This window comes from Macaca nemestrina, chromosome 1, assembly GCF_043159975.1.
Source record: "Macaca nemestrina isolate mMacNem1 chromosome 1, mMacNem.hap1, whole genome shotgun sequence".
NCBI classification, from domain to species: domain Eukaryota; kingdom Metazoa; phylum Chordata; class Mammalia; order Primates; family Cercopithecidae; genus Macaca; species Macaca nemestrina.
Window position 1 is genome coordinate 215,816,856 of NC_092125.1, and position 26,479 is coordinate 215,843,334.

Genomic DNA, 26,479 nt, shown 5'->3' on the forward strand with positions numbered 1-26,479 from the left:
AATCCTTTGAAATGGCTGAACTGTGTTAAGCCACTGGGTTTCCAAGAATTGAAACCCAGTGAGTTCAATAGCATAACCATTTAAAATGTTGTCTCTGCCCATATCCCTTGGGAATGCAGGTGGTAGGATGGAATTCAAGGAATCTAACCCTGGTGATCTTCCCCAAAATTACCTTCCCCTCTCATTCTATAATTTCCCTTTCTAGATCTCGTAAGCTATCAAGAGACATGAAATGACAATAGCTATCATTGAATAGGTGCCACAGTGAGCTAAACACCAGGCTCTTTTGGTTGCAGACATTATCTCATTTAAGCTTACAAAATACATGTTTTCATGCCCAATTTCAGGTGAAGTTTTTAAAAGGCTGAAACGTTAGGTCACCACCCAAGGTCAAACACTAGAACTCACACACAGGTATTCTGATGCCCAAGTCCTCTCTTCCTACCTCAGCCTTCCCAGCCTCTAGTCTCAATTCTTTTTCAAATGGTCCCAAGCGACCACAAGTCCTCATTGTAGAGGCATCCAGCAGAACCCAGAGGCGACGATCACCCTGGCCAGGTTGCATCATCTGCACCACAAAACACACACCCAGGTACACATCTTCCCACATGGTGAAAATGGTGAGATAAGGGGGTACTGAAAGCAGGGATGTTATCATTGTTTGTAGATCTCCTTCTCTCTCTATCTGGCTCTCTTTTCTGTGGCCTTGTAACCTGGGCCCAGAGCAACTCCCGGGAACAAATTGTAAAAGAAGGAGAGAAAACAAAGGAGGGATGATAAAAACTGCTGTAAAAGGTTAAACTCCCATGGCTCTCTGTGGCTGTTTAATGGAGTTCCACGATATAAACAGACCTTCAGCTTTGCCTGCTGGGCAGGTGGCCTCCAACTAAATGAGTTTAGACAGTGTTTCCTAATAAGAAATGTTCCTTTTTCCTTCATACTTAACAAAGCCCCCTGAGTATCCAAAGACCCACACTCCTCACCCCCTGACCAACAGATACTATCAACATTACACAAATGCCCACATGAGACAGAAGTGGGCTACATAGCATGGTCTGTCAACAGGTGCACATTATAGCTCTATGATTTGTTAATTTAGCAAATGTTCACTGAGGTGACTCTGCTCTAGGTGCCAAGAATACAGCAGGAAAAAAGACATAGTCTTCGCTCTTCAGACGATCACGGTCCAGGGGCAGGTATTTTGACATGATAAGGTAAGCACTAAAGATCCACAAAGAGGATTCATGGAGGAGGGTGTGCCTACAGCTTTCTGGAGAGGTCAGGGAAGGCAACATGACCTGAGACACAGTCTCTTCGAATGGCCTCAGTTTCTTCATCTGGAAAATAGAATTAATCATAGTACCTACCTTGCAGTGAAAACATGAAAATGAAATGTCATCATGTATGTAAAGCACTTGATCTAGTGCTCACACATTGTAAAGGCTCAATGTCCACCACTCAAATTAGTATAAGCAGCATTAATAAATGAGTCCCCAGTTAGAGATGTAAATAGGAATTATTAAGTAAAGAACATTATTTGTCATTCATTTTCTCGAACCAAGAGCTGACTTAAGTGCTAGGGTAGATTAGTTATTAGGTGACAGCCTCCTACTGGTGAACTATGGAATTGCACCCCTACTCTATTAACAAAAAAAGAAAAAAAAAACAAGCTCTCTGGAGCTTATCTACATGAGCTGTGAAGATGAAGCCTGGACACTCAAATCTGGGAGATGAACCCATGTGACAGTGGAGAAAGCAGAGGGAGATGGAGAAAAGCATCCTCAAGTTGAACAGGGCTTTAATAGACAACTATGATACCCAGCACCTCAGAGGACTGATGACTCTCTTGACATCTGTATGTTTTCAAAGAAGTGATTTGAGCATGATGACCATCTCCCTCTTTTCACCCTCCCTCACCACACAGACACACACACACACACACACACACACACACACACACAATCTAATGATGTCAGGTTACCAAATGAGATTCATCTTACTAAAATTCATTTCAGGGCAAGTTTGCCTGGAAAACGGATTCAATGAGCATTCACTGCTATTCTCTTGTCAGGTGAGCACAGTGTATTCCAGAAGCTGCAGAAGAAAATCTCAGAGCTCTGGAGTAGGCTGTCCAGTGGAACTTCCTGCAGTGATGGAAATGTGCTATACTTCATTTGTCCAATATGGAGACCACCAGTTATAGGTGGCTAGTGAGCACTTGAAATGTGGCTAGTCTGACTGAGGAAATGAATTTTAAAATTCATTTGATTTAATTTAAAGGTTAACATCCACGTGTGACTGGTGGCTACCATATTGGACAATCCGGACCCAGGGGCTATGATTACAAATACTTTCTTGAGTTTATTCTCATAGTTTTGGCATCTTGTTCTACAAATGGGCTGAGCTCCTCCCCACTTGGCCAGACCATGGGGGTAAAGTGCCCAAGGGTCAGGCTCTTGCCACTTCCTCCCAATTTCCTTCCCCTCCCTTGAGGGGTCCACAAGCAAGACCATCCCAAATACCCAGCCAGAGGTCTTGTTAGCTCCAAGGTTAGGTGATCCCTATGGCTTCAGACAATTCATCAGCTGCCCTGATTTACCCAAAGAATCCAACGCATTCATGATGTTTTCTAACAGCTCAGGATGATCCCTTTGCTAAGATAATGTATTTAGGACCAGAGGGGAGGCTGCTGGGCTTGACACTTGTTTTGGGCCATTTTGTGCCTACTGTGCTGAGCAGGCAGTGGCGGCCTCATCACAATGCCCTGCTTCTTCCTTCTAACGGGGTAGGAGACACAGTCCTGACTGGGCCTGTGTAATCTATTCATTTCCTTCCAAGCCGGGCTCTGTAAGCTCATTCACGGAGGATGGAGAAAGGAAGCTGGGACGGGAAGCAAACACACGTACAGAAAACAAACAGCACTGGGCAGCTCCCTGCTTGGAGGAGGGGAGCAGACTGTGGGGAGAGGGAGATGGGGAAGGAAGCCGCAGTGGGGAGTTCATCTGGCAGGCGAGGAAGAGGTCAGAGGAGGGTCTGGCTGGAGAAGGAGACTGAAGCTCCTGTTGCTCCTCCTCCCATTCCCTCTGGAAGCCCTGCCCTGACCTTGACTCCTGGAGCCCCCATCTTGGTAGGCTCTTATGTCTCTCCCTTCAGCTGCCTCTTTGGGAAGAGACACAATCACTAGGGAAAGCTAGAGTAGCAGTAGGCAAAAACTGGCCACAGAGTCCTCCCCTGGAATTTCCGTCGGTCCTCTGCCCCCATCCTTCCCATCATAGGCAGGGCACGTGGGCTCCCTGGGACCTGAGGACAGTAACCAGTCAGCTGAGCCACCACCTCCATCCAGCTACAGAATTACAAGGGCCCAGGCATTTGGCTCCAGTGGGTGATTTGCATGTGATTTGCATACATCTGCATACCCATGCTCCAGAGGCCCTCAGTCAAAGGATGTGAAATGAAATAAAATAAATTAATTAGTGCAGCCTACCATGGCCCGATATGCAGGGCCTGACACTGGTAAGAGATGCCACTGATTCTTAAAACAATCAGTGGCATCAAGGTTAGGCAGTAAGAGTTGGGGAGAGAGGAGAGTCTCCCTACTAGGGGATGGAGAAGAAAATGGAGAGTCTGTCCAGCCCAGGACACGGATCCTCCTGCCCCAGTCCTGCTCACCATCTTCAAGAGCATCAAGTCAAGCCACGGGGAAACCTGCTTCTGGCTTCTACGCCTGGGCCCAGCCTGGCACTAGCATTGCCCATAACTCCAGCAGGAGTCTCTTCAGGGAGATTTTCGCCACTGTGACTATGGTAACATTCGATTTCAAACCGGAGGGAGGGCAGTTGCTTCAAGAGCTTGGAAGGCAATGAGGTGCCCACTGCTATTTTCCCATCTCCAAGCTTCCTTCCATTTCGCTCCATTAACTGTTCCCACTGGGTCTCCATATTTCTATCTGTCTTTCACCACCCCTCCCTCTGATCCCATCTATTGGATGGCTGAGGGAGAGATGTGGTCCCATCGTCAGCAGTGAGCTGGAGTTAATTTATCCCTGTCCTTCTGCCAGGTGCTAATGAGATGCTCGCAGCCTGTGTCAGCCAAGCAGTTCCCATATCCTGTAAATACGCCTCTTAGTGATTCAGTTCATGGCACTATTTAACATATGCCTTGACTTTCTCTAGGCCCACTGATCTATCTAGGATGGTGCCCTTCCCTAAGGCTGGTACCTTTTAGGGTGCTGGATGTCAGGTTCACACCTGTGAGGCCCAGGCTACCTGGAGAGCTTGGGTGGAGGGCACTAGAATTAACTCTAAGCAGGAGAGACTGCAATGCTGAAATAGAGAACCATGATTTTTTATTAGAAGGAGTGCAGATCACAGCCAACAAAATAGCAACAACAAGCAAACCATGAATCAGAGACCAAAAATGCAAAGCAGAGCAGCCAAGACAGGCTGGTTCAAAGCTCACCTAGACCAAGAGCAAGGAGGAGACTGAAGAGAGCTGTTCTGAGTCAAGACCATGAACAGCACGCATGCCCCAGGGATTCCTCTAACACTGAGTTTCTGTGCTCTGTGTGTAGATGTGGTGACAGCTCCAAGGAGCAGAGGAGCCAGCTCTAGATCTCGAATCACAGTTTGGTGCCCACCCCCTACCTTCCTTGCCCTCTCTTCCACACTCCATCACTCCCTCTAGAACAACTCCACCTGACTGTGCTACCCATCAGTTTCATTTGAAGAAAGGATAACAAAGATTAGGAAAGCATGGCTTCTGATCAGGGGTTTGCAAACTGTAGCCCATGAACCAAGTCACCCTATATTTAGCCTGTTTTGTACAGCCGGCGAGCTGAGAACCATTTTTACCTTTTTTTAAAATCACTGAAAAAAAAATAAAAAGAAGAAGAAATTATGACACATGAACCTAATACAAAATTCAGACTTTGGTGCCCATGAGTAAAGTTTCATTGACACATAGCCGTGCCCTTTCATTTACACACTGTCTGTGGCTGTTTGGTGCCAAACCAACAGAGTTGAGTAACTGTGACCAAGACTGAATGTCTGGCAGACAGGAGAATATTTACAATCTCAGTCTTCACCAAAATATGTTGCCAACCCTGTTTAGGTGATGGAAGAGGAGCTCTTCCCCGGGATGGTGGTGCTTCTATCTGTGCACACTCGAGCATGGCATTGCAAGAAAAGCATCAGTGCCCACAGGATCTTCTGAGCCCAGCCCCAATTCCTTTGTGGCAAAGGGATAGAAGACTGGGATGCCCCATCCAGACACAAGAAGAGTTCACTCAGTGGTTGAAAAGGTCACCTGTGCTCAAGACTCCAAGCTATTCTTCCTGGTGCCAACCTCTGGACCCTGGGCAGGTGGGTACCTGCTCATCTGTAATCAATTCCCTTCTCAGATGGTGCCAGACACCAGGATTAGTCCTATATGTAGTCAGATTAGGTGGCAGACTATCTCTGTGATTTGATTTTGCAAAAGGCAGGAAGCCTTCCTGTTTTTCTCTCTCCCTTGCCAAAAACATTATCCAAAGCCTCATGCTCAAAATTCCACCATCAGACATCACTCCGTGATTACACTGCACCCAGGGCCCAGGGTGTTCTCAGTAACTTCTACTTTGCCTAATGGAGTTTCCCGAGAGTAGGGGCATAATAGGAGCACAAAGGAGGTGGAAACCAGATCAATCCTGAGGGTAGAAGGGAGGGCTAGTCCCCGTGGAGGGTGTCAGCAGAGGACAGGGACCCAGCAGAGGCCCAGGACAGCTCAGGACTGGGTCAGGGCTGAGGACATAGCCACGCCAACGAGGGTGTCCAGAGGGCTCTGAGGACCCTCCCAATCAGTCCTGGCTATGGGCATGGAGGGGGCAGTGGTGGTGACTTACCCGGTACCACACGATCTCCCGCATGCGCCCATCTGTCTTGAAGTTACACTTCAAGGTCACGGCATCTCCAGCCACCACAGGCGGGAGAGGCTCAATGTTGACTGTCAGGTAGCCTACAGAAGAGAGGAGAAAGGGATGGTAAGGGCACGAGCTGATCAGGGGGGCTGGGCTGATGAGGGCAGGGCCAGGGAGAGAGCAGACAGAAGAGGGAACCTTGGGGTCTGTAGTTGCACAACTTTGAGGGATGCTGTTCACACTGTGGTCTCTGTGAATGGTGACTGCAGGCCTGAATGGAGCCGATCACCCTCTTCTTCCCTCTCTTTAACATCTCCCGTTCGGCTGCCTCCCTGGCTCCAGTGGATCCCTCCAAACCAAAAACACTTCTGCTTGGGACACATTTTCCCCTGAAGGTAGGACCTGCTGGTACCTCCAAGAAAAGCCTCAATGTATTTCTATAAGACACCCCAGAGAAGGCTTCTGTGCTCCAACATCGCCCCTCCGCCCCTTTTTAGAGTCGTGGCATTCATGATTCATCTCTTCGGTCCTCCAGGAAATGAATGCTGAAATGTATTTACTTGGCATTTCCAAACCTATTTGAATACAGTTCGCTCAGCCACCCTTTAAGCCCCATCACCATCCTACGCAGCCAGGATCTGGGAAACACACACTGGGACATGGTGTTCTAAGTGCCCATACTCCTCCATTTCCAACCTCATAAACAAATGACTCCTGGTAAAAAGAGAGCCCTGGGAAACAACCACTGGCTTCCTTAACACCCACCATTGGCTTTCCCATCACACATACTTTGCCACCCAAAGGGAGGGGAGGGTCTAAGCGTTGGCCATGGCAGTGGTGATATGTTGGAGAAGTCCATTATAGGCCCACCATCTGGGGAAGAGTCTCAACTCACTGCAGACACCAAGTGATGTTTCCCCGACTATCACCAGGGAATGCCTGGAGCAGACGCTGGGACACTTGCCTTGGTAGCCACACCTTGGGGACACTGCTCTCTCCACACCAAAGTCCAGTCTGGTGAGGCCTCTAACCCACTCCTCTGCCTCCACCAGCCCCATCCCAGAGGCCTGGACCCTCACTGCTGCTCCAAGGGGAACCTCATTCCTGGGCTGATCATCCGGGCTCATTTGATCGGCTTCCTGCTGGCTGATGTCCAGTCATCGATCTAATGGATCAATCCAGTCCAATAGTCTTAATAAGAAAACTAGCCAGGATGGGTTTGAAGATTTCAATTGTGCAGGCAAGCTGAGCAGATGGAGCCCACGGGCCTGACCCCTGCCTAGAACTCAATGGTTACAACACTCCAGGAAAAGACAAAACAAAACAAAACAAGAATCGACCTGCAGAGGATCAATTTGGAAGTTGGAGTCAGAGCGGATCTGCATGGTCCGAGGCTTCAGGACCCAGCCTCCAGGGTGAGGGGCAAGGCACAGGGCTCACTCCAGGGTGGCCTCTAACTTAGGCCAGAGGTCAAGCTCCTGGATAGCCCTGGAGCCCACTTGGTCCGAGAAAGTCACGACCAGAGCCAACCGGTCCAACTTCCAAGACCAGAAGGACCAACTGGGATCCTTCTTTCCTCTTTTATTCAACCCCTGTTCACTCCCACCTACCCTGTGCAGGCCCGGGGCCAGGATCCAGGAAGCAGAGACCCAGGCATTGCCCGGCCCTCCAGGAACAAGTGGTAAGGGTGAACCAGAGATGTCCAACACAGTCACCACTCAGGTGACCAGTCAGCCTCTAGGTAGGCAGACGGGGGGCTGTGGGTGGGCACAGAGGGAATCTGATCCAGCCCGGATGATCCCAGCCATGGGGCATGACAAACAAGGAGGCCACCTTCAGGAGGACAACTTTCCCCTCGGAAAGGGAGACCTCAGGGCAAGCCAAGCCCATGTGTAGCATTGTGACAATGGCTCAGATGTCCACACCTGCTTCATTCCAGGCACTGGGCTAAGCACTTGATTTGATATACATCTACTCTCTTAATCACCACGACACTCCTAGGAGAGAGGAACTATTATGATTCCCACTTTCTGCAAGCAAACCAAGAGGTGAAGTCCCCTGCCAGATCACACAGCTGCAAGTTACAGAGCTGGAATTCAAACCCAAACCTTCGGGCTCCATGACAACCACCACGCTATTACAGCCTCTCGGAAGAGGTGAGAGAAAGTGGCAAACACTGTACATCTGCAGCCTGCATACTTTTTTTCTTCCAGCCCTAAAGATGGAGGATGGACATTGTGGCAGGAACTGTGATAAGAGTTGAGGATCTCACCCCATGGCCACAATTCTGAGCCACGTGGCTCAATCTTCCAGTGAGACCTCCCTGCCCTGGGCTCTCTCTCACCTTTTCTGATATAGTTATGAGTTGAGCATCATCAGTCCAGATGGCTGATGAGACCAAGGCTCAAGAAGGTCCTCCTCCTACTGGAAAGAGGAGGGAAGGACATATTCTCAGATGCATAAATCTTTGAGCAGCCTGAGGTGGGTGCAGATGGTGTGTGCCTGTGAGGCAGGCAGGGTGAGATGGAGGGTCACCCTTTGTTGGCAAGCCATGAGGGAATTACAAGTGTAAGTGTGGCAGTGGTGGGGAGGGCAAGTAGGGGAGCGGTTGCAGCTCTGGTGATTGTGTGGTAGTGTTAGGAGCCCTGGCAGGTGCAGCAGATGTCTGGGGCAGTAGGATTCACAGGGGCATGCCAGGGTGAGATCAGAGGCACAGGCACTCAGTCTTAGAGGTGAATCAGGTGTGTGCAGGAGTGGGGTGGCTCTGACAGGTTAAGACAAGACAGCTTTTCCCAGAATGTGCAGAGAATAGGGAGTTTCTCACCAGTGTTTCAAGAAACATGATTTCTCTCTCTCTCTCTCTCTCTCTCTCTCTCTGTGTGTGTGTGTGTGTGTGTGTGTGTGTGTGTGTGTGTGTGAGATACAGAGTCTCACTCTGTCATGCAGACTGGAGTTAAGTGGTGTGATCTCGGCTCACTGCAGCCTCCACTTACTGGGTTTAGGCAATTCTCCTGCCTCAGCCTCCTGAGTAGCTGGGATTACAGGTGCTTGCCACCATACCCAGCTAATTTTTGTATTTTTAGTAGAGATGGGGTTTCACCATGTTGGCCAGGGTGATCTCAAACTCCTGACATCAAGTGATCCACCTGTCTCAGCCTCCCGAAGTGTTAGAATTACAGGCATGAGCCACCATGTCTGGCAGGAAAACATGATTTCCATCATCCATGAATTTTGAGAGGTATTGGGTTAACTATAATTAAACCCCTTCTTCCCTTCAGGACTTCTCTGAACTTTCTCTCCTTCCTTTTTCCTGTCTTTCCTTTATGCATGAAAAATATATTAATTGAGAATCTGTTCCATACCAGGCACTGTTGTAGGCACTGGGGACATATCAGTAACAATAGACACGTCCCTTCCCTCATGGAGCTGCCAGTTTAGCAGCAAATAAATGATGGAAAATATGTTCAGTGGTGATAAACATAATGAGGAAAAACAAAGCAGAGTGAAGTGATGGAGGGTAATGGGGGAGGGGCTTCTTTAGCCAGAGGGGCCCTGGGAGGCCCTTCTGAGGAGGCTGGAATAAAGGAAGGTGTGAGCCATGGGGGTATTGAGGAGAGAGCATTCCAGACAGAAGATATGTCAAGCACAAAGGCCCTGAAGCTGGATTGTGTGCTCACAGTGCCTTGTAACCCTCCAAGTTTGGGCCAGAGTGGGAAATTTTTCTTAATATTTTACACCCTGGAGCCCATCTTCTTCTACAGAGCATCTTGTAGAACCTGAGCCAGGAATGGGAGGGAAGAGAGTGAGGCAAGCAAGGGGCCTGCAGTGCAAAATTAAAGGACACACTCTCATTGCACCATCCTGAGAGTGAGTGGGTGGCCCTTTGAATGTTACCCCCTGTGCACCTGGCTAGCCTCACCCTAGTCTCAGCCCTGCTGGTGTCCTTGAAAACAAACATCGGGAAACACCGCTGTAAACCGAGGCAGGAGTGACTGTGCCTTCCATTCCAGGGATGCCCCTACTTGGAGTCATGGTAGCAGCTGGTGGGGAAAAATGCTCGTAGCTGGGCACTCCCCTTCTCAGACTCGCAGGAAGCTGAGGGAGTGGGATTTCCAGGCTGCAGAGACAGGTTTCGCTCTAAGGATTAAAATCGTGTCACTTCTAGTTTTCCCAGCACTTTCACTCCCATTTTTTTCAGCAGCTCAGGCAGCAGCCAGTGCCTTGTACGATGCTGCGACCACGAGTATGTCACACTGGAGTGCAATTGTCTGTTTGCACATCTGCCTCTCCTTCTGGAATGTGAATTCCATTAATATCAGTAGAGTATTAAAATATGAATACAGTAAGTGATGCGTTTTGAGCGTTCATGGGTGCAGGCAGTTTGGATCCTCATACCCTCCTGTAAATATGCCTCTGTCACAGACAGGAATGAGCTACTGTTCAGAGCTGTGGAGTACCTCGTTCCATGCCACATGGACAGAGCAGCCAAGCTGAGATCTGAACCCAGAGCCATCTGGCTCCAAAGCCAGTTTCTTTCTACCACTTCTTGCTACTGCCTGGAGCAGAATCACACTACTTGATTGGGTCTCTTGGGAATTCTGCGAGGTATCCCCCAATTTGCAGCTCCATCGGTTGCCACTGAGTCTCCACCAGCTGCCTGGCTCTCAGACAGGGCAGGGAAGTCAGTGCAGGAGCTGGGCCAGGTGAGTGGGGAAAGGACTGACCCAGAATTACGCACTGAATGATAGGAACCATAAACAGAGAGACCTGGGGTTGGGTCCAGGCTCACGTGACAGATGGTGGGCAGAGGGGAGACCCTACTGCCTCAGGGATTGAGGTCACAACCTGACAATGAGCTGTGGCCTGCTCATTATCCAAGGCCACGACAAACATCAGGCGATGCGTGGAGTCTAAGTCTCAGGTCTGGAGGTAGGCTCTCTGGCTGGGGTGAGGAGGGAGAAGGCGGAAAGCAAGGTGATTTTCCAACAGATGTGCCAGGCAAGGCTATGACAGCACTAATCAACACCTGGATCACAGGTGAGAAAACACCTCTGAGACACAGACACACACAGGAGAGGAGATGGCAAGGGTTCATAGAGCAAGGGAGCTGTTTCCAAGAGAAAAACACAGGAAAAGTTCTCCTCTAGGTCCAATGAATATTCCCCCAGCCCTGATTTCACAAAATTCCATCATCTTCCAAATACCCTGCACTGGTTCTTTTCCTGAAAATCTCCTCCCCATCCTTCCTGGCTCTTCCCCACCCACGTACCTCCCCAGAATGTGAAGTCGGTTGATAACGTTCAAGTTTCTCACTCTAGCATTCAGTAGCGACCTGGGCAAGTTATGGGACCACCATGGGACTCAGTTTCCCCACATGTAATGTGGTTACAGGAATAATCACAGGGTCCAAAGCGGTAAAGCATGGTTGAGGACTTCATTCGACACAAGCTCTGCCCAAACAGGACACCCTGGATCCGAGTGAGGTGGCATCACGCTTCCCGCCAACCCCCTTCCCTGGCCTGCCTCACTCCAGCATTCCACTGTCCAGTCTAGGAAAGACAGCTCCAAGGTAGAGGCTGAAAGAGCAGAGACTGGCATCTGGAAGCTGACTGGAGAGAAGAGAAGATTCAGAGATGACCTGCTTAGCCAGACATTTCATCCAGGCTGGGGTCAAAGTCAGGAGACTGACAAAGTGAGAGCTTCCCCCAAGGCAGAGGACATAAAACTAGAGAGCAGGCTCAAGAAGGCCCCTGCTGGGGACTCTCCAGGAGGGGCCTCTGAATGGAAGCACTTCGGGGTTCATCCCTCCTATGGAGCCCCTGGGAATGAGGAGGCACAGCTGAGCAGGCATAGGTGGGGGAAGGTAGGAGCACAGCAGTGAAGAGCAGGGGAGTGGTGAGTTCTGGTCTCAGCTACACTGCCACCCAGCGCTGGGACCTCAGACAAGTTTTCCATCTTTCTGGGCCTCAGTTTCCTCATCTGTAAAATGAGAAGGGAGCTTGATTTTGGGGGCCTTCCTGCTCCAACTAACCCCATATCAGATGCTAACTGAGCCTGAACCTGGGAGGCCAGAAGCAGAGGCCACCCTGCCACCTTCCTTTTGGGTACCACTCAACACCATTCCTTGGAGAAGCAAACCCACCAATTACTCAGCCACCAGCTGCAGATGGAGCTGTGTCTTTCAGGGCATTAAATTTGCCACCAATCAGCCTCGATGCGTGAGCCCCCCTAAGCGCGGTATCGAGAAGTGGATCAGGAGTGGAGACAGATCCATCTTAACTAAGCAGTTCATTATCCTGAATGGCGCCATCACTCTCTCCTCTATCTCTGACAGTGTTTACACCACTCCTGTTAAGATACATTTAGCAAAATCACAGACAATATTTAGGAACCTGGCACCCTTCTAACGAGGTGATGACAAATAGCTCCTCCACCCGGGAACTCGCCTGGCAACATCCCAGCGTCACTCCCCGCCCTTTCCCAGCTCCAAGGGGATGTGTCCAGAGGGATGGCTCAGGTCTGGCCCCAGGGGTGGACAGGGTCAGCAGGGGCTTCCATGAAAGGGATATGGGTCTGTCTCTGAAAAGAGACGTAAATTATGTTAGAGTCACCACATGTCCCGATCTGCCCAGGACCGAGGGGGTCTCCTGGGACGAGAGACTTTCAGCACCTAAAACTGACAATGCTCTGTCAAATTGAGATGAATTTTCACCCTTGTTATAACTTCACCGTGGCCCATGGATGGCCCTGGCTGATTCACTTAAACCTCTGTGCCTACTTGGATAATAGGGGTAACTGTGCCTCCCTTGACTTGGTGTAAGGCTGAGTGAGAGTGAATGGTAACCCCTTCCTCAGAGCATGGCTGCTCTTGGGTTCTCAGAAGATGATGGTGGTGACAAAGTATGCCACATGGGCTTCCTGCACCCATTCATGCTCCCTGATCATTTCTCTAAAATGCACGCCCCTGGCCTTCTTTAGGGTCTCCAGGAGCTTCCCATTACTCCATAGGAAAAGATGCACATCTCCCCAGCAGGGAGATCTGGCCATGCCTAGCTGTCAGGTTCCTCCGGCCCCTCTCGCTCATCATCCTGGCTCTGCTGCCTCTGCTCTCCTTTACACACAGCCTCCTCTAACCTCTGGGCCTGAACGCCGTCTGTCCCTCTGCCCTAAGCCCTCTCCCTCACTTGGATAACTTGGATATCTCCTGGTCATCCTTCAAGGATTCACAAAAAATGTTACCTCCTCAAGAAAACAACTCCTCAAACTTCCATAGTCCTCAAAGCACTCCTGCCTCTCCCACTCCTACTGCTTGGGACACTGAAAATTACCTGTAATGACATATTCAGGGTATGCTCACCTCAACACAGGTTATGAACTGTTTCTCTTTGCTATGGTCCCCAGGTGCCTAAAACAGTGCCTGGATCAAAGATGGTGTGAAGAAAGAAACAAATGGATTCTACTCATTTCCTTGACTGTTTTATAATTCCCAGGAGGGCCCTCACAGAAACATCTCTTTCTAATGGGCTTTTCCCTAAGCAGCCTGGGCCGAAGATTCCCCTGACCTCAGGTGTGTTCTGAACCTGCCTCTCTGACCACATCTGCTTGGATTGGTGTTGCTGCCAGCTTGGAGTATCCAATGGCCTCCCATGAAGCCAAGCGTCAGAACTGCATCCAACAGAGGAAATCAGCACTGGGTGGTGAGTGGCCACCCCTTCGGGTTCTCTCGCTCAGGATGGTAGGATATGAGACATTAACCATGAGTCAGCAGACAGCACTGTGGTAGGGGAGAGACTGTACAGCAGACAAATCCACAGGTAGTGGCACTTAACTGAACCACCATAATAACAGGGCCCTCGAGCAAGAAACTTGGTGCCCATCTCAGCGGGTGAGTGTCAGAACCAGCAAACTCAGGGCTTCAAGAGGAGCTGTTGCAGCATCCTGAACAACATTCTGCTTCTCCTGGTGACAGTGAGCTGAGCTGGTGTCCTATCTTCCTGGCTTCTCCCATTTCCTTACCACCAAGGGAGCTAACAAAGGAGCTTGCAGCAGATGAGGGTGTGGTTCTTCGTGCTATCTCACAAACCCAGATGCATGGACTCAGATTAACCAGGAAACTTCACATATAGAAATGCAAACATCCTCCATGCCCATGCCCACGCCCATGCCCAAGTCCTGGGTAGGCAACCCTGCTGTAAGGCAGTCCATCACTGCCTGATGTACTTCTTGGTTGTCTCCAGGCACCTCAAGGAAACAGGCTCCACACTGATGTGATGTTTTCCCCTATTTCCCAATCAGGGAGTGCAGAGCACACCAGTCTACTTCTTGGAACCTCTTTTTCTCATGCTCACATCAAAGCAGCCAGCAAGGCCTGTAAGCTCTATAAAATATATGCAAACTCCAACTAGCTCACCCCTCTGCTGCTACCTCCTTGCACCTGGCCATCATTTGTTGTGTCACCTACTGCTCCAACTCCTCACTGGCCCACCTATTCTGCCTTCACCTGGCCCTGTGTCCTCCCCACCTCTCTGATTTCAGCTCCCCTCACTCTGAACTCACTCAGTTTCTCTACTCACAATGAATGCTGCTGGCCCCTGAACTTCCTAAGAATATCCTCACCTCAGGGCCTTTGCACTTGCTGCTCCCACCTTCCAGAACAATCTTTCCCTAGATACCCACATGACTCAACCCCTCAATCTTTCTCTGCTCAAATGTCAAAACCTTTTTGGAGAAGACTCTTGCAACTATCCCATGTAAATAGCACCCCTGTCACTCTCTGACTTATTACCCTGCTTTACTCCTTCTTAGACGTTTATCACTACCTACATATACTTACTTGTTTATTGTCTGCTGACATCCCTGACCTCCAACTAGACTATACACCTCATGAGACTGTGTGTGTGTTTCAATATTTTTTTCTCTGTTATTCAGAGTGGATAATTTCTATTAATCTACTTCCAAGTTCGCTGATTCTTTCCTCTGTCATCTCTATTCTGCTACTGAGTCTAGTCAGTGAGTTTTTTATTTTGGTTATTGTATTTTTCAGCTCTAGTTTTTCAATTGGTGCTTCTTTATATCTTCTATGTCTTTGCTGAGGCCTTCTATTTTATTATTTGTTTCAAGACTGTTTTGATAACTTGTTCAAGTATTTTCCTAATAGCTGCCTCAAAATCTCTGTCAGATACTTCAACCATCTGTGCCATCTCATCATTGTAGTCTACTAATTGTCTTTCTCCATGTGAGTTGAGATTTTCACGGGTGTTTTTTGTGTGTGTGTATCAAGGCATTTTCATTTGTATTTTGCACACTTTAAGTATTACCTAGTAAGACTGTAGGTTTTATTTATCTTCATTCTTTATGTGGCATTTTGATTCTGGTGTTTTTCCCCAATCCATCTGCTAGTATTTATTTTTCAGATTTTTCAAATAGATGTCCATATATTCTACCTAGGTTTTATATTTGAATTAGTGAAAGATGAAGTGAAGCTTGTCTTTACTTCATCTTACCAGAGCTGGAAGTTCTTGATTTCATGTTGTTTAATTACCACTTTGATATGATTTGGCTCTGTGGTCCCCACCCAAATCTCATGTCGAATCGTAATACCCAGTGTTGGAAGAGGGGCCTGGTGGGAGGTGACTGGACAATGGAGGCAGTGAGTTCTCAAGAGCTCTGGTTGTTTAAAAGTGTGTAGCAGCTCCCCACCTTTCTCCTGCTCCAGCCATGTAAGATGTGCCTGCTTCCCCTTCACCTTCTGCTATGATTGTAAGCTTCCCAAGGCCTCCCCAGCTATGCTTCCTGTACAGCCTGCAGAACTTTGAGTCAATTAAACCTCTTTTCTTTATAAATTACCCAGTCTCAGGTAGTTATTTATAGCAATGCAAGAATGGACTGATACTACTATATCCCTAGAGTCTAGAACAGTGCCTGGCACTTAGTAGGAGCCCAATAAATAATTGTTGAAGGAATGAAAAAATGAGCATGTGACCAGTGCTTGGCAGTTTTCAAAGGATTTCTGTAATTACTATCTCATTGATTACCATTGCAGCCCTGTAGGATAGTGTACCCATTCTACAGGGGAGGAGACAGAGGCTCAGAGATGCAGAGTGACTTCCTCACCATCACAGAGAACCAGACTTGGCAGGCAGGCCCTTTGACTCTGAGTCCAGTACTCTTCCTACCATCTCATGGCAACCCACTCCCCCTTGCTTCTAAATGAAGAAGCTGAAAACAGGAGTGGGTAGTGGGTAGTGGGACTAGGGGCTAGGAAGTACACAAGAAGTCTTGCTGGGGTGTAGCAGGGTCAAGTACCCTGCTATAGTAACAGGACACAATGCATCCACAAGGGGGCAGCAGGAAGACTGATGGTTGAGGCTATTTTCAAGTTCAAAGCCAGCAAAGGCTGCTAGGAGGGCCAGGAAGATGTGTTTGACTGGGAACATTTCTGGAACTCTAAGAGACTTGTGGCTGGGCTGGCCAATTTGTTCCACCACATCTCTGACACGCAGGCCTCTGAACCCACCTCTGGAATAGTTTTTTGGCCCAGAAGTGTCTGCCGTGTGTCACCCAAACCATTACTTATTGAGAGCAAGTAACTAGTGAAGACTGAAAAGCAACATGGGTCATCCATCCTTTTCTCAGGGGGCAGCGGGTGTGTCTGCCACTGGACTAGGAGCTCCTGAGAGCAGGGACAGTTTCTCAGCCCACTCTGCATCTGATCTGGAAGTGCAGCAGTGGTGACAAGAATTCAAGGACCCTTATCTCCTAAGAGAACCATTGTGGACCACACCACGACTCGATCTGGGGCAGACGGGTGGTCAGGTGGTTGGCAGCAGCTCCACCAGCTGGATTTTAGGTCTTGCTGGGATGGACCATGATGGTCAGGGCCATATAAATTCCTCGCACCACTCTCCCCCTGCTGTGGGTCTGGAATTTATCTCCATGTGATAACAGGAGCTCCATGCACTACCACTCATGAAGAAAAGAGGTCACCCCTGTCTTATGAAGACAAATACCCTATCTCGGCACTAAGGACATTCTCCCTGGGTTCCAGTGCTGCGTAATTACTATTGTAATAAATATTATTACAACAAACCAATTACTGCAACCATATCTTCTAGGCAGGTACAGAGAGTTCTGTGAAATACACTCTTCTATGCTGGACTAATGAGCACTCCCAATCATCTACCTCCTTGTTGGCAGAAACAAGGGTGAGAGGTGGGGCCACTCCATAAAGAGGGGAAAAGCTAACAGGTCATCAGTCTCTAAGACGGATCAATTCTGCTTCTCCAATAACTCTCACAACTGTCTTTTCCACTCTATTCTGCACCAATCTGGCCTTAGTTTGGCCCCCCCACATCTCCCGGTGGAGCTCTGCAATAGCCAGCTCACTGATCTCTAGCCCCCAAACTTATTCCTCTAAGGTACCCAGCCCCCTAAAGTCTCAATGATATCTCTAAAATGCAAATATGATTATGCCACCTGTCTGGTTAATGCCATTCAATTTCCCTGCCCCATTGCCTTCCAATTCAGGATAAAGTTCAGACTCTGTCATGGCCAACCGAGTCCCTTATGAGCTTGCCTCTCTCGGCCCCTCCAACTCAATCAGTCTCACATTGTGCCTTTGCCCACCTTGCAGCACCCCCCGTCAGCCCTTCCAAATCCCTCCAATTCTTTTTCCCTGTGCTGTTTCCTCTTCCTGGAACACCCTTCTCCTCTGAGCTCATTCACGTAGGGAAATTTGTATCCTTCCAGGTTCAATGTGACAGTCACCCCCTCCTTGATTGATATGAATCTGATACACCCTCTCCTGAGCTCATAGACCTTTGTAAACATCTCAGTCACAGCCCAAACACATTCCATCATAATATAACATGTGGTTCTTCGTGTGTCTGTCTCAGACATCAGACTAGTGCTCCTTAAGCCCAGGGACCTGGTATGCACCTCCGTATAATGCTTGGCACATGATGAGTGCTCAGTGAGTGTGCTGCACAAATGAAGTAACAAATGAACCAAGACACGAACACTATACCTTCTGGGGCTTTGTGAGCTATGGAGCCCTGGAACAATGTGGATTTTGCTGCAGCCCACGGTGCTTATGTCCTGGTCTGCATCTAAATTCTTCTTTGTCTCCCTGTTGCCTCTGAGATGAAGTCCAAACCCCTGACCCCTACATAAGACCACTCATGAGCCTTCCTCCTTCTCTGCTCATCTCTTGCCCTTCTATCTTTTGCACCCTGAGCCACAGCCATCCTGAGTTACTTAGAGCTCCCAAGTATGTCAGGCTGCTTTGGGCCACTGGGTCTTTGTACCTGCCATTCCTTCAGCCTGGAAGACCGTCACTTTGCCCCCATCACTTCGCTATGTCCTTCAGGTCTTAGCTTAGATGTCATTTACCCCAAAGACCACTCCTGATGTACACTCCAGTTTCACCTACCCCATGCCCAGCATTCTCAAATCTGGGTTAGGTGGCCCTCTCACAACATCTACCATAGCCCTAACTCATTGCATGAGGACACTTCTTTTTGCCAGTCTGTTTCCCACAGTAGACTGGGAGCCTCTGACGGGCCAAATGCATGTCTCTGTTACTACATTTTTGGTGCGTTGCATGCCACTGGCCACACTACTGGCATTGAAGACGCATTGAATGAATGAATGAATGAATGAATCCAGGAATGAATCCAGGAATGAATCCATGAATCCATGAATGAACTAACAAGTTCTACACGTGATATGGTTTGGCTTTGTGTCACCACCCAAATCTCATCCTGAATTGTAATCCCCACATGTCAGGGGAGGGATCTGGTGGGAGGTGTTTGGATCATGGGGCATGCTGTTCTTGTGAGTGAGTGAGTTCTCACGAGATCTGATGGTTTAAAAGTGTGGTACTGGCTGGGCACAGTGGCTCACACCTGTAATATTAGCACTTTGGGAGGCTGAGGTGGGCGGATCACGAGGTCAAGAGATCAAGACCATCCTGGCCAACATAATGAAACCCCATTTCTACTAAAAATACAAAAATTAGCTTGGTGTGGTGGTGGGCGCCTATAGTCTCAGCTACTTGGGAGGCTGAGGCAGGAGAATTGCTTGAACCCGGGGGGCGGAGGTTGCAGTGAGCCAAGATCACGCCACTGCACTCCAGCCTGGCCTGCCTGCTGACAGAGTGAGACTCCATCTCAAAAAAAAAAAAAAAAAGTGTGCTACTTTCTCCCTCACTTTCTCTCTCTCCTGCCTCCATGTAAGACGTACCTTACTTCCCCTTCACCTTCCTCTATGACTATAAATTTCCCAAGGCCTCCCCAACCATGCAGAACTGTGAGTCAATTAAGCCTCTTTTCTTTATAAATTACCCAGTTTCATGTAGTTCTTTAAAGCGGTGTGAAAACGGACTAATACAATAGGTATATTCAACTGGCCTAGCCTGGACCATGGACTCTAATTTTGTTGTGGCTGGATACTTTTTGCCTTATTGAGCTAGGGATTTCCCATCCTAAATTTGGGCCATGAAAGAACATCAGAGGAGGAGCATCCCACTCAAGATTCCTGGTTCTCACCTCCCCTAACAGGTCAGCTCAACTCTGGGCCACCAGGGACTTCAAATGATTTGCAGCCTTTGCATGGAACAATCCCCAGTGCTTTCTGGCATCCATCCCCTGCCCCGACCTCCCGGGCTCTTTTGAAATATTCCCCCTCTCTAATCTCCAGCAAACTAATCAAATTCCCCTCTGTCAGAGGCAATAGATGTTCAAAAACTTGTAGGATTAATGTATTATTCATGATGTATGCATTATTTATCATTCGTTTGTTTATTTATTATTAATTTGTGTTTCATTATTGATAATGATATGCTTATACTATTAATAAGACTTGGGAAGGCTGTTCTACGACCCTTTGTAGACACCTGATGCTCCTCCAATTCCCTGCAAAGCTAATGTTGGTCATTTTTCTTCCCATTTTATGGATGGGTGACAATGAGGCCAGAGAAGGGCAGGACTTGCTCAGTCAGTCCTCATGCCTCTGAAGTGTTGGGCAGGGAAGGTGATGAGACTAGGGAAATGCTTCCTTAGGCAGCAGATACCGGGTTGATGACAGGGATTCCTGTGGGATGCAATGCTGGGCTTGCCAATTCCGCGTCCACCTGGGACCTCACATTCTTGTGTTTGTCCCAGACTCCTTCACCCGAGTTCACATTGGGGTCTGAAGCTTCTGTCTTGTACATGGTCCTTGCTCTGTGCTGTGTGTGTGCTCCCCAGACCCAGGCAGATGGCCGTGTGCTCCCCACACTCCATTTCCTTTCCCTCCTGGCTACTCAGTCGGTACTTGCAGTTTGGCAGGGCCATGTGACTATATCCTGGCCAGGGGAATATGACCTTCCTGCTTGGCCCCTAGAAACCTGCCATGCTGCCTGCACACCCTCTCTCTCCACTCATCACCAGGGTGGGGAGGGCTCTGAGGACTTGGCAGAGGGTGAATCATAAGATGAAAGGATGAAAGAAACCTGGGTACTTGAATGACTGTGTGGAGCCAAGTCCTCCTATGGTCCCCAGTGGACCTGATATGAATAACAAATAAAATACCACTGTGTTAAGCCACTGAAATTTGGTTTGTTACAGCAATTAGTCTACTATTACATTCCACTAATGCATTGCACACAGTGGGAATTCGATAATGTTCTTGGTGGAAAAATAGTGAATGAATGAATAAGATGAATGAAAAAGCAACAAAATCAATCAGTGGGTCTGGCCATACCATTGCTGAATTGGAGTCCCATAGCAGGTTTCCCATGGCAGAACATCAGAGGGAGGGGACTTAAGGATATGGAATTGAAACCCTTTTGTTACACAGATGGATAAATCAAGGCCCAGGGAAGAGAAAGGCCCAGGCAAAGGCCACAGAGCCAATTAACAGGCAACTCAAGACCAGGACCCCTGTCTCCTAAAGCACAGTCCTGTGACCTTTCTACCACACCAGTGTCTTTTCTCTGACCATCTTTCATCTGACAGCCTGCGGTCACCCTCTGGAACTTTCTCCATGTCCTTTGTGGTAGGTGAAGGGAATTACCATTTTCTTAACCCTGGGGCAATCCTGTATCCAAGAACAGCTAAAACTGCTGAGAGAGAGGAGGGCTGAGACCGATGTGACACAGGATGCTTGTGAGGTGCTCTGACAGCCCATGGCTGTCTTTGCAGTGCCCTCTCCAGGGCCAGGGGCATGTTGAGCAGAGGGGCCAGGACCCCCTGGGTTGGGCTGGTGGTGCAGTCAGCAATGGGGAAACCATAGGCTGGGGAAGGAAGAAAAGAAAGCAACCCGGACCTTGAAGCAGAAGACCCCAGGCTAGCCCTCATTCTGCTATGGACACAAAGGGCAAGTCCCTACTCCTCTCTGGGCCTCAGTCATCTCATCTGAAAAATGGGCTCGTGGCGCTTACTTCTCAGGACAATGGCGATGCCAAGATGAGAACAGCAGGGAAGGTGTTCTGAAATGTTCTATTGGAGAAGTTGGTCTCCTTGCTTGTAGGAAAATTGTCAGGACCACTAGTGCTGAGAGATTATGACCTTGGGCTTGGGAATCAGACAGACCTGGGGACAGCTTCTGACTCTATCACAAGCCAGCCTTGCAACCCTGCATAAGTCACGCCACTGTTCTGAGCTTCAGTTTCCATTTCTGCAAAATGGGATAATTCTCTTTACTTCTTAAGGCTGGCAAGGGGAGATGCAGAGAGATGCCCAGGCAAGGAGCGTAGTACTGTGCCCGGCACCCGGGGGCTGTGCTGCCACAGATGACCTGGGTTTCACTGCCCCGCCATGCTCCGGCTCCCTGCAACTCTCCCACTTCTCTGTGCCCCACATCGGCTGCTCCCAGCAAGTCTGCCTTGTGGAACATTGCTGGGAAGCTGTGGGGCAGATGGCCCAACCTGTTGGCTGCTCCAGGTGGGCCTCAGGAGCGTGGAGGCTGGGCAGTCACCAGTGGCTGCTGTTTTGCTTTCTGCACTAAGACTTAAAGCAAAGCTGGCAGAGGATCTGGCAGCCCTGCATCCTCCAACATCACTCAGAAACATGAGGAGAGACGCGTGAGCAACAGGGAGGCATCTCTGACTCAGAATAAAATTTAAAATATGGATGATGGGTTATTAAGGAATATTTTAAAAGAAAAATAGTTATTACTGAAGGAATACAGTCTATGCTAGGTTATAAAACTGGTCTTAATAAGTAAAAAGAGGCAACTTAATGAAAAAAATTACAATTTAAAATAGGCCTACATTAAATAATAATGCCTCATAAACACAGAAGTCCTTTAGCACATAAGAATTAATTGCTGGGCTCAGAAGCTAAAAGCAGAATAAAGGAATCCTTAAATATTTTGTCTCTTATTTTTCTCTCCCAAAAAGGCAACTCGTGTTAAACTGGATTACCTCGCTTTGGCACGGAAGGGCCTGGAAATTTGCAAAGGGAATTCGCTCAGTAACAAAGCTGTTTCCTTGAACCTATTGTCTTAAGACATGTTCTGAATGCAGTGTGGCTTTGCTCTCTGGATTTGCATCAGTTTTAAATGAACTCAGGTGACAGGGTTTTCCCACTGAAGAACAAGGGAATGGGCTCTTCTTGCAGGATCAAAGCTCTTGAGTTTAGACTCTTCAAGCTGGACAGCTTAGTTATCAGGGCAACAGCCCGACTGGCCCAGGGAGATTTCACATCTCCACTCTAGCAGCCGTTAGAAATGGTCCAAGGAAGGCCAGGCACAGTGGCTCATGCCTATAATCCCAGCACTTTGGGAGGCCAAGGAGGGCGGATCACTTGAGGTCAGGAGTTCGAGACCAGCCTGGCCAATACGGGGAAACCCCATGTCTACTGAAAACACAAAAATTAGCTGGGTGTGGTGGTGCACACTTGTAAACCTAGCTAGCTAGTTGGGAGGCTGAGGTGGGAGGATCACTTGAACATACGAGGCGGAGGCTGCAGTCAGCCGAGATCACGCCACTGCACTCCAGCCTGAGTGACAGAGCGAGACTCTGTCTACAAAAGAAAAAATAATATAAAATAAAGAGACGGTTCAAGAAAGCAGAGTGGTTCTCAACCAGGGGTGATTTTTGACCCCCAGGGGACAGTTGGCAATGTCCGAAGACATTTTTTGCTGTCACAACTGGAGGGGGGCTGTGCCACTGGCATCTGGTGTGCAGGAACCAGGGATGCTGCTAAACACCCTTCAGTGCAGGGACAGCACCACAACCAAAAGTCATCTGGCTCCAGGCACCAAAAGTGCTGAGGCTGAGACATCCTGCAATAAAGGGAGGAAAACAAACTTCAGGGGGGTATGCACGTGGGCTCAGGAGTTCCCTAGCACAGCAGAGATAGTCTCCAACATCAGGACCGGCCGTCAAAAGCTGGAAGTATAGATCACTGAAAAAATTCTCCCCAAACATTACCCCGCACTAGCTATGCCCAACACCTGACATTCAGCCAAACTTCTTTGCCACTAAAATAGATCCACTCACTCCGCAGGAGCATCTTTCCTGCTCTCTGGAACATATTTTGGTTTTGCAATGCAAAAATCCTATGAGAAAGTCCCTTTACAGTCACCCTGTTAGGATGCATTTATTCTGCAAAGCAAAGGAGCCCTGGCTTGCAAAGGAGAATGTCTGGGGGATCCCCCTTCCCAGGGGAGCACCCAACTTCTCTCTCCTCTCTAATCTCATTCTGCCGCTTGACAGGAGAAGCAATCTGGACTTCATATTAATACTTTATTAAATGTATACATCCTACATCCCGCTAGATAAACATCAGCCTATTACAGTTGCATGGTTATAGAGTGCCTGGATGTCACCCGAAGGCTATTTGGACCCGATCTGCACACCATCTAACTTCTTCCTGCTGAAGGCCCAGGTGCAGACTGTAGACGTCTTATTGAATGGAGGGGTTGGGTGAGGTGCAAGTGGGCCGGGGTGAGGTGAACAGGAGATCATTTATTCCCATTCTTCAGGGCTGCAGGCTGCCAGATTCCACATGAAGACAGAAATGCCTGGGGCCTCAAGACAAGGGATGCATGGACAGTGTCTGGGGCAGGTTTGTCTCCAGGGACAAGAAATGGCAGGACCAGGACAGGGCACATTCCACCAACTGTCCAGTGCCATTTAGAAAGGAAGGTGGGCCTGGCCGGGTGCGGTGGCTCATGCCTGTAATCTCAGCACTTTGGGAGGCCAAGGCGGACAAATCACAAGGTTAGGAGTTCAAGACCAGTCTGCCCAACATAGCGAAACTCTGCCCCTACTAAAAAAAAAAAAAAAAAAAAAAAAATTAGCCAGGCATGGTGGCGGGCTCCTGTATTCCCAGCTAGTCAGGAAGCTGAGGCAGGGGAATCATGTGAACTTGGCAGGCGGAGGTTGCAGTGAGCTGAGATCCCCCCATTGTACTCCAGCCTGGGTGACAGAGTGAGACTCCGTCAAAAAAAAAAGAAAAAAGAAAAGAAAAGAGAAAAGAAAGACAAAGAAAAGAAAAGAAAAGAAAAGAAAAGAAAAGAAAAGAAAAGAAAAGAAAAGAAAAGAAAAGAAAAGAAAAGAAGGTTGGCCCACTGTATGCAGGTACTGGGTAGGCCTTGGGCCCAGGTCACCTGATAGGAAAGGCATTGAGACAGGCCAAGAAAGCAGCCAGTAATCTTGTTCTGCTACTTCCTAACTATGCTCTTGGACACAGGAAGCTTCGGTCTTTTTATCTATTAAGCAGGAATCATAATGCCTATCTCCCAAGGTTGGAGATAATAGTTGTATAGTGCTAATCTAGCACTCAAAATGTGGTTGATGCTACCACTATTGTAATGATTTTATTCCTTTTTGTAGGTATAATTTACAATTAAATGCACAAATGCTCAAGCGAACAACTCGATGCATTTTTACTTATGTGCACACTCATGTAGACACCACTCAACCATTCCCAGAACCCCGAAAGTTCCCACCTTCTCCTTCCTCTCCAGTCACTACCATTACCCCCACGATAACTTCTATCCTGGCTTCTCCATATAGATTAGCTTTGCTTTTTCTTGAGCCCACATACCTGGAATCCTGCAGTATGTGCCCCTTTGCATCTGGCTACAGGTTCTCAACATGATGCTTTTGACATTCCTCTATGTTTTGCATTTATCAGGAGTTTGTGCTTTAGAAAATGTGTCCTGGTTAGTATCTCATTGTGTGAAATATTGCAGTCCACTTATTCCTTCCACCTACTATTGAAGGCCATTCAGTTTGGGCCTATTATGAGAAAAGTCTGTTATTGGTATTAAGATATTTTTACTAGACTGAAGGAGAACTGCCCAAACCCCACAACCTTGGGGCAGCATTTTCCTTCCCAGGGGAACTGAACTCTGCTCTTGGCCAGCTCTGGGCAAGAAGACCCTCCAGTGGGTTATGAAGAAGGTGAAGGGTGCTTTCAGCATGCCCACCAGGCCTCTGGGCCCCTTCCCTTCATCCCAGGGGCCCTCAGGCCTCTGTGCTATTGCTTCCCCCAATCCAAACTTTTTCCAATAAATCTTCCCTCAGGAAAACTCCCCTGTTGGCCAATTATTTGCATTTGATGTGGTTGTTAAATCCCTATCTCTCTCCGAGGGGCACGTCAAAACAAATCCCTGCCACTCCCAAAAACAATGACTCTGACTTTTGAACCTGTTTTTTTTTTTTTTTTTTTTACCCCCCAAGTATATATGCTCTTCTGTATCTGATCTTCCCACAAACATGTGGGGAGGACAATACCCCTATTTACTGGTAGGAAAACTGAAGCACATTGATTCATGCACTGGCTGGACAAATATTTAGGAAACACCTGCTAGTTTCTGAGCCAGGCACCAGACAAGAACATGGACTGGTCTGGGGGGAGAGGCGTCAATAGGGAATGCCAGCCCCTGCCAGATTCTTCCTGCCTTTGCATCCTTTAGCACTGAGCTCCCTCGCATTTTACCAAACCCAGTACTTGCTTTCTGCGTCATTAGTTTCAGCTCCCCAGTGTGTCTGTTGTTTTAAATCCTTCATCATGCAAAACACTCTTAGGAATGCAAAAGTGCTTAATAAATGCTCTTTGAAGGAGTGCAACAGAGACTGGTATTGTAGTCCTGACTTTGCAACCCTGGATTTCATGGTCCATATTAGAGAGTCTTCCACATACCCAGATGCCTTTCCTGCAAGGAGAGCTAAACCATGCCTCACACGCGTGTGGGCAGAATTCTAAAAACGCTCCCCTTCCCTGAGGTTCTGCATCCTAATCACCAGAACCTATGAATATGATGGGTTATCACTCCATGATCATGTAATATTACATGACATGCTTGACCTTAAGATAAGGAGACTATCCCAGTGGGCCTCATCTCATCACATGAGCCCTTAAAAGTGGGAAGTTTTCTCCCTCTTGTGATGGGAGAGGAGGTCAAAGAGATTCAAAGTCCAAGATGGATTCAACATGCCCTCATGGTCTTTGAAGAAAAATGCAAGCAGTCTATAGGAGAAGAAAGTGACAGCCAACAAGGAAGCAGAGACCTCAGTCCTACACCCACAAGGAATTGAATTCTGCAACAACCTAAATGGGTTTGGAAGTAGATTCTTGTTCCTAAGCCTCC

General features: G+C 48.3%; 1 protein-coding gene across 4 annotated transcripts in view; it reads right to left on the reverse strand.

Moving 5' to 3' along the window:
• Positions 1–26,479, reverse strand: part of LOC105483134 (immunoglobin superfamily member 21) — a 328,288-nt gene that overhangs the window by 146,836 nt on the left and 154,973 nt on the right. For all 4 annotated transcript variants that reach the window (XM_071099451.1, XM_071099458.1, XM_071099450.1 and 1 more), the window contains exon 2: positions 5,879–5,991. In XM_071099451.1, coding sequence (XP_070955552.1) covers positions 5,879–5,991 — 113 coding nt within the window. The remainder of the gene's footprint in view (positions 1–5,878; positions 5,992–26,479) is intronic.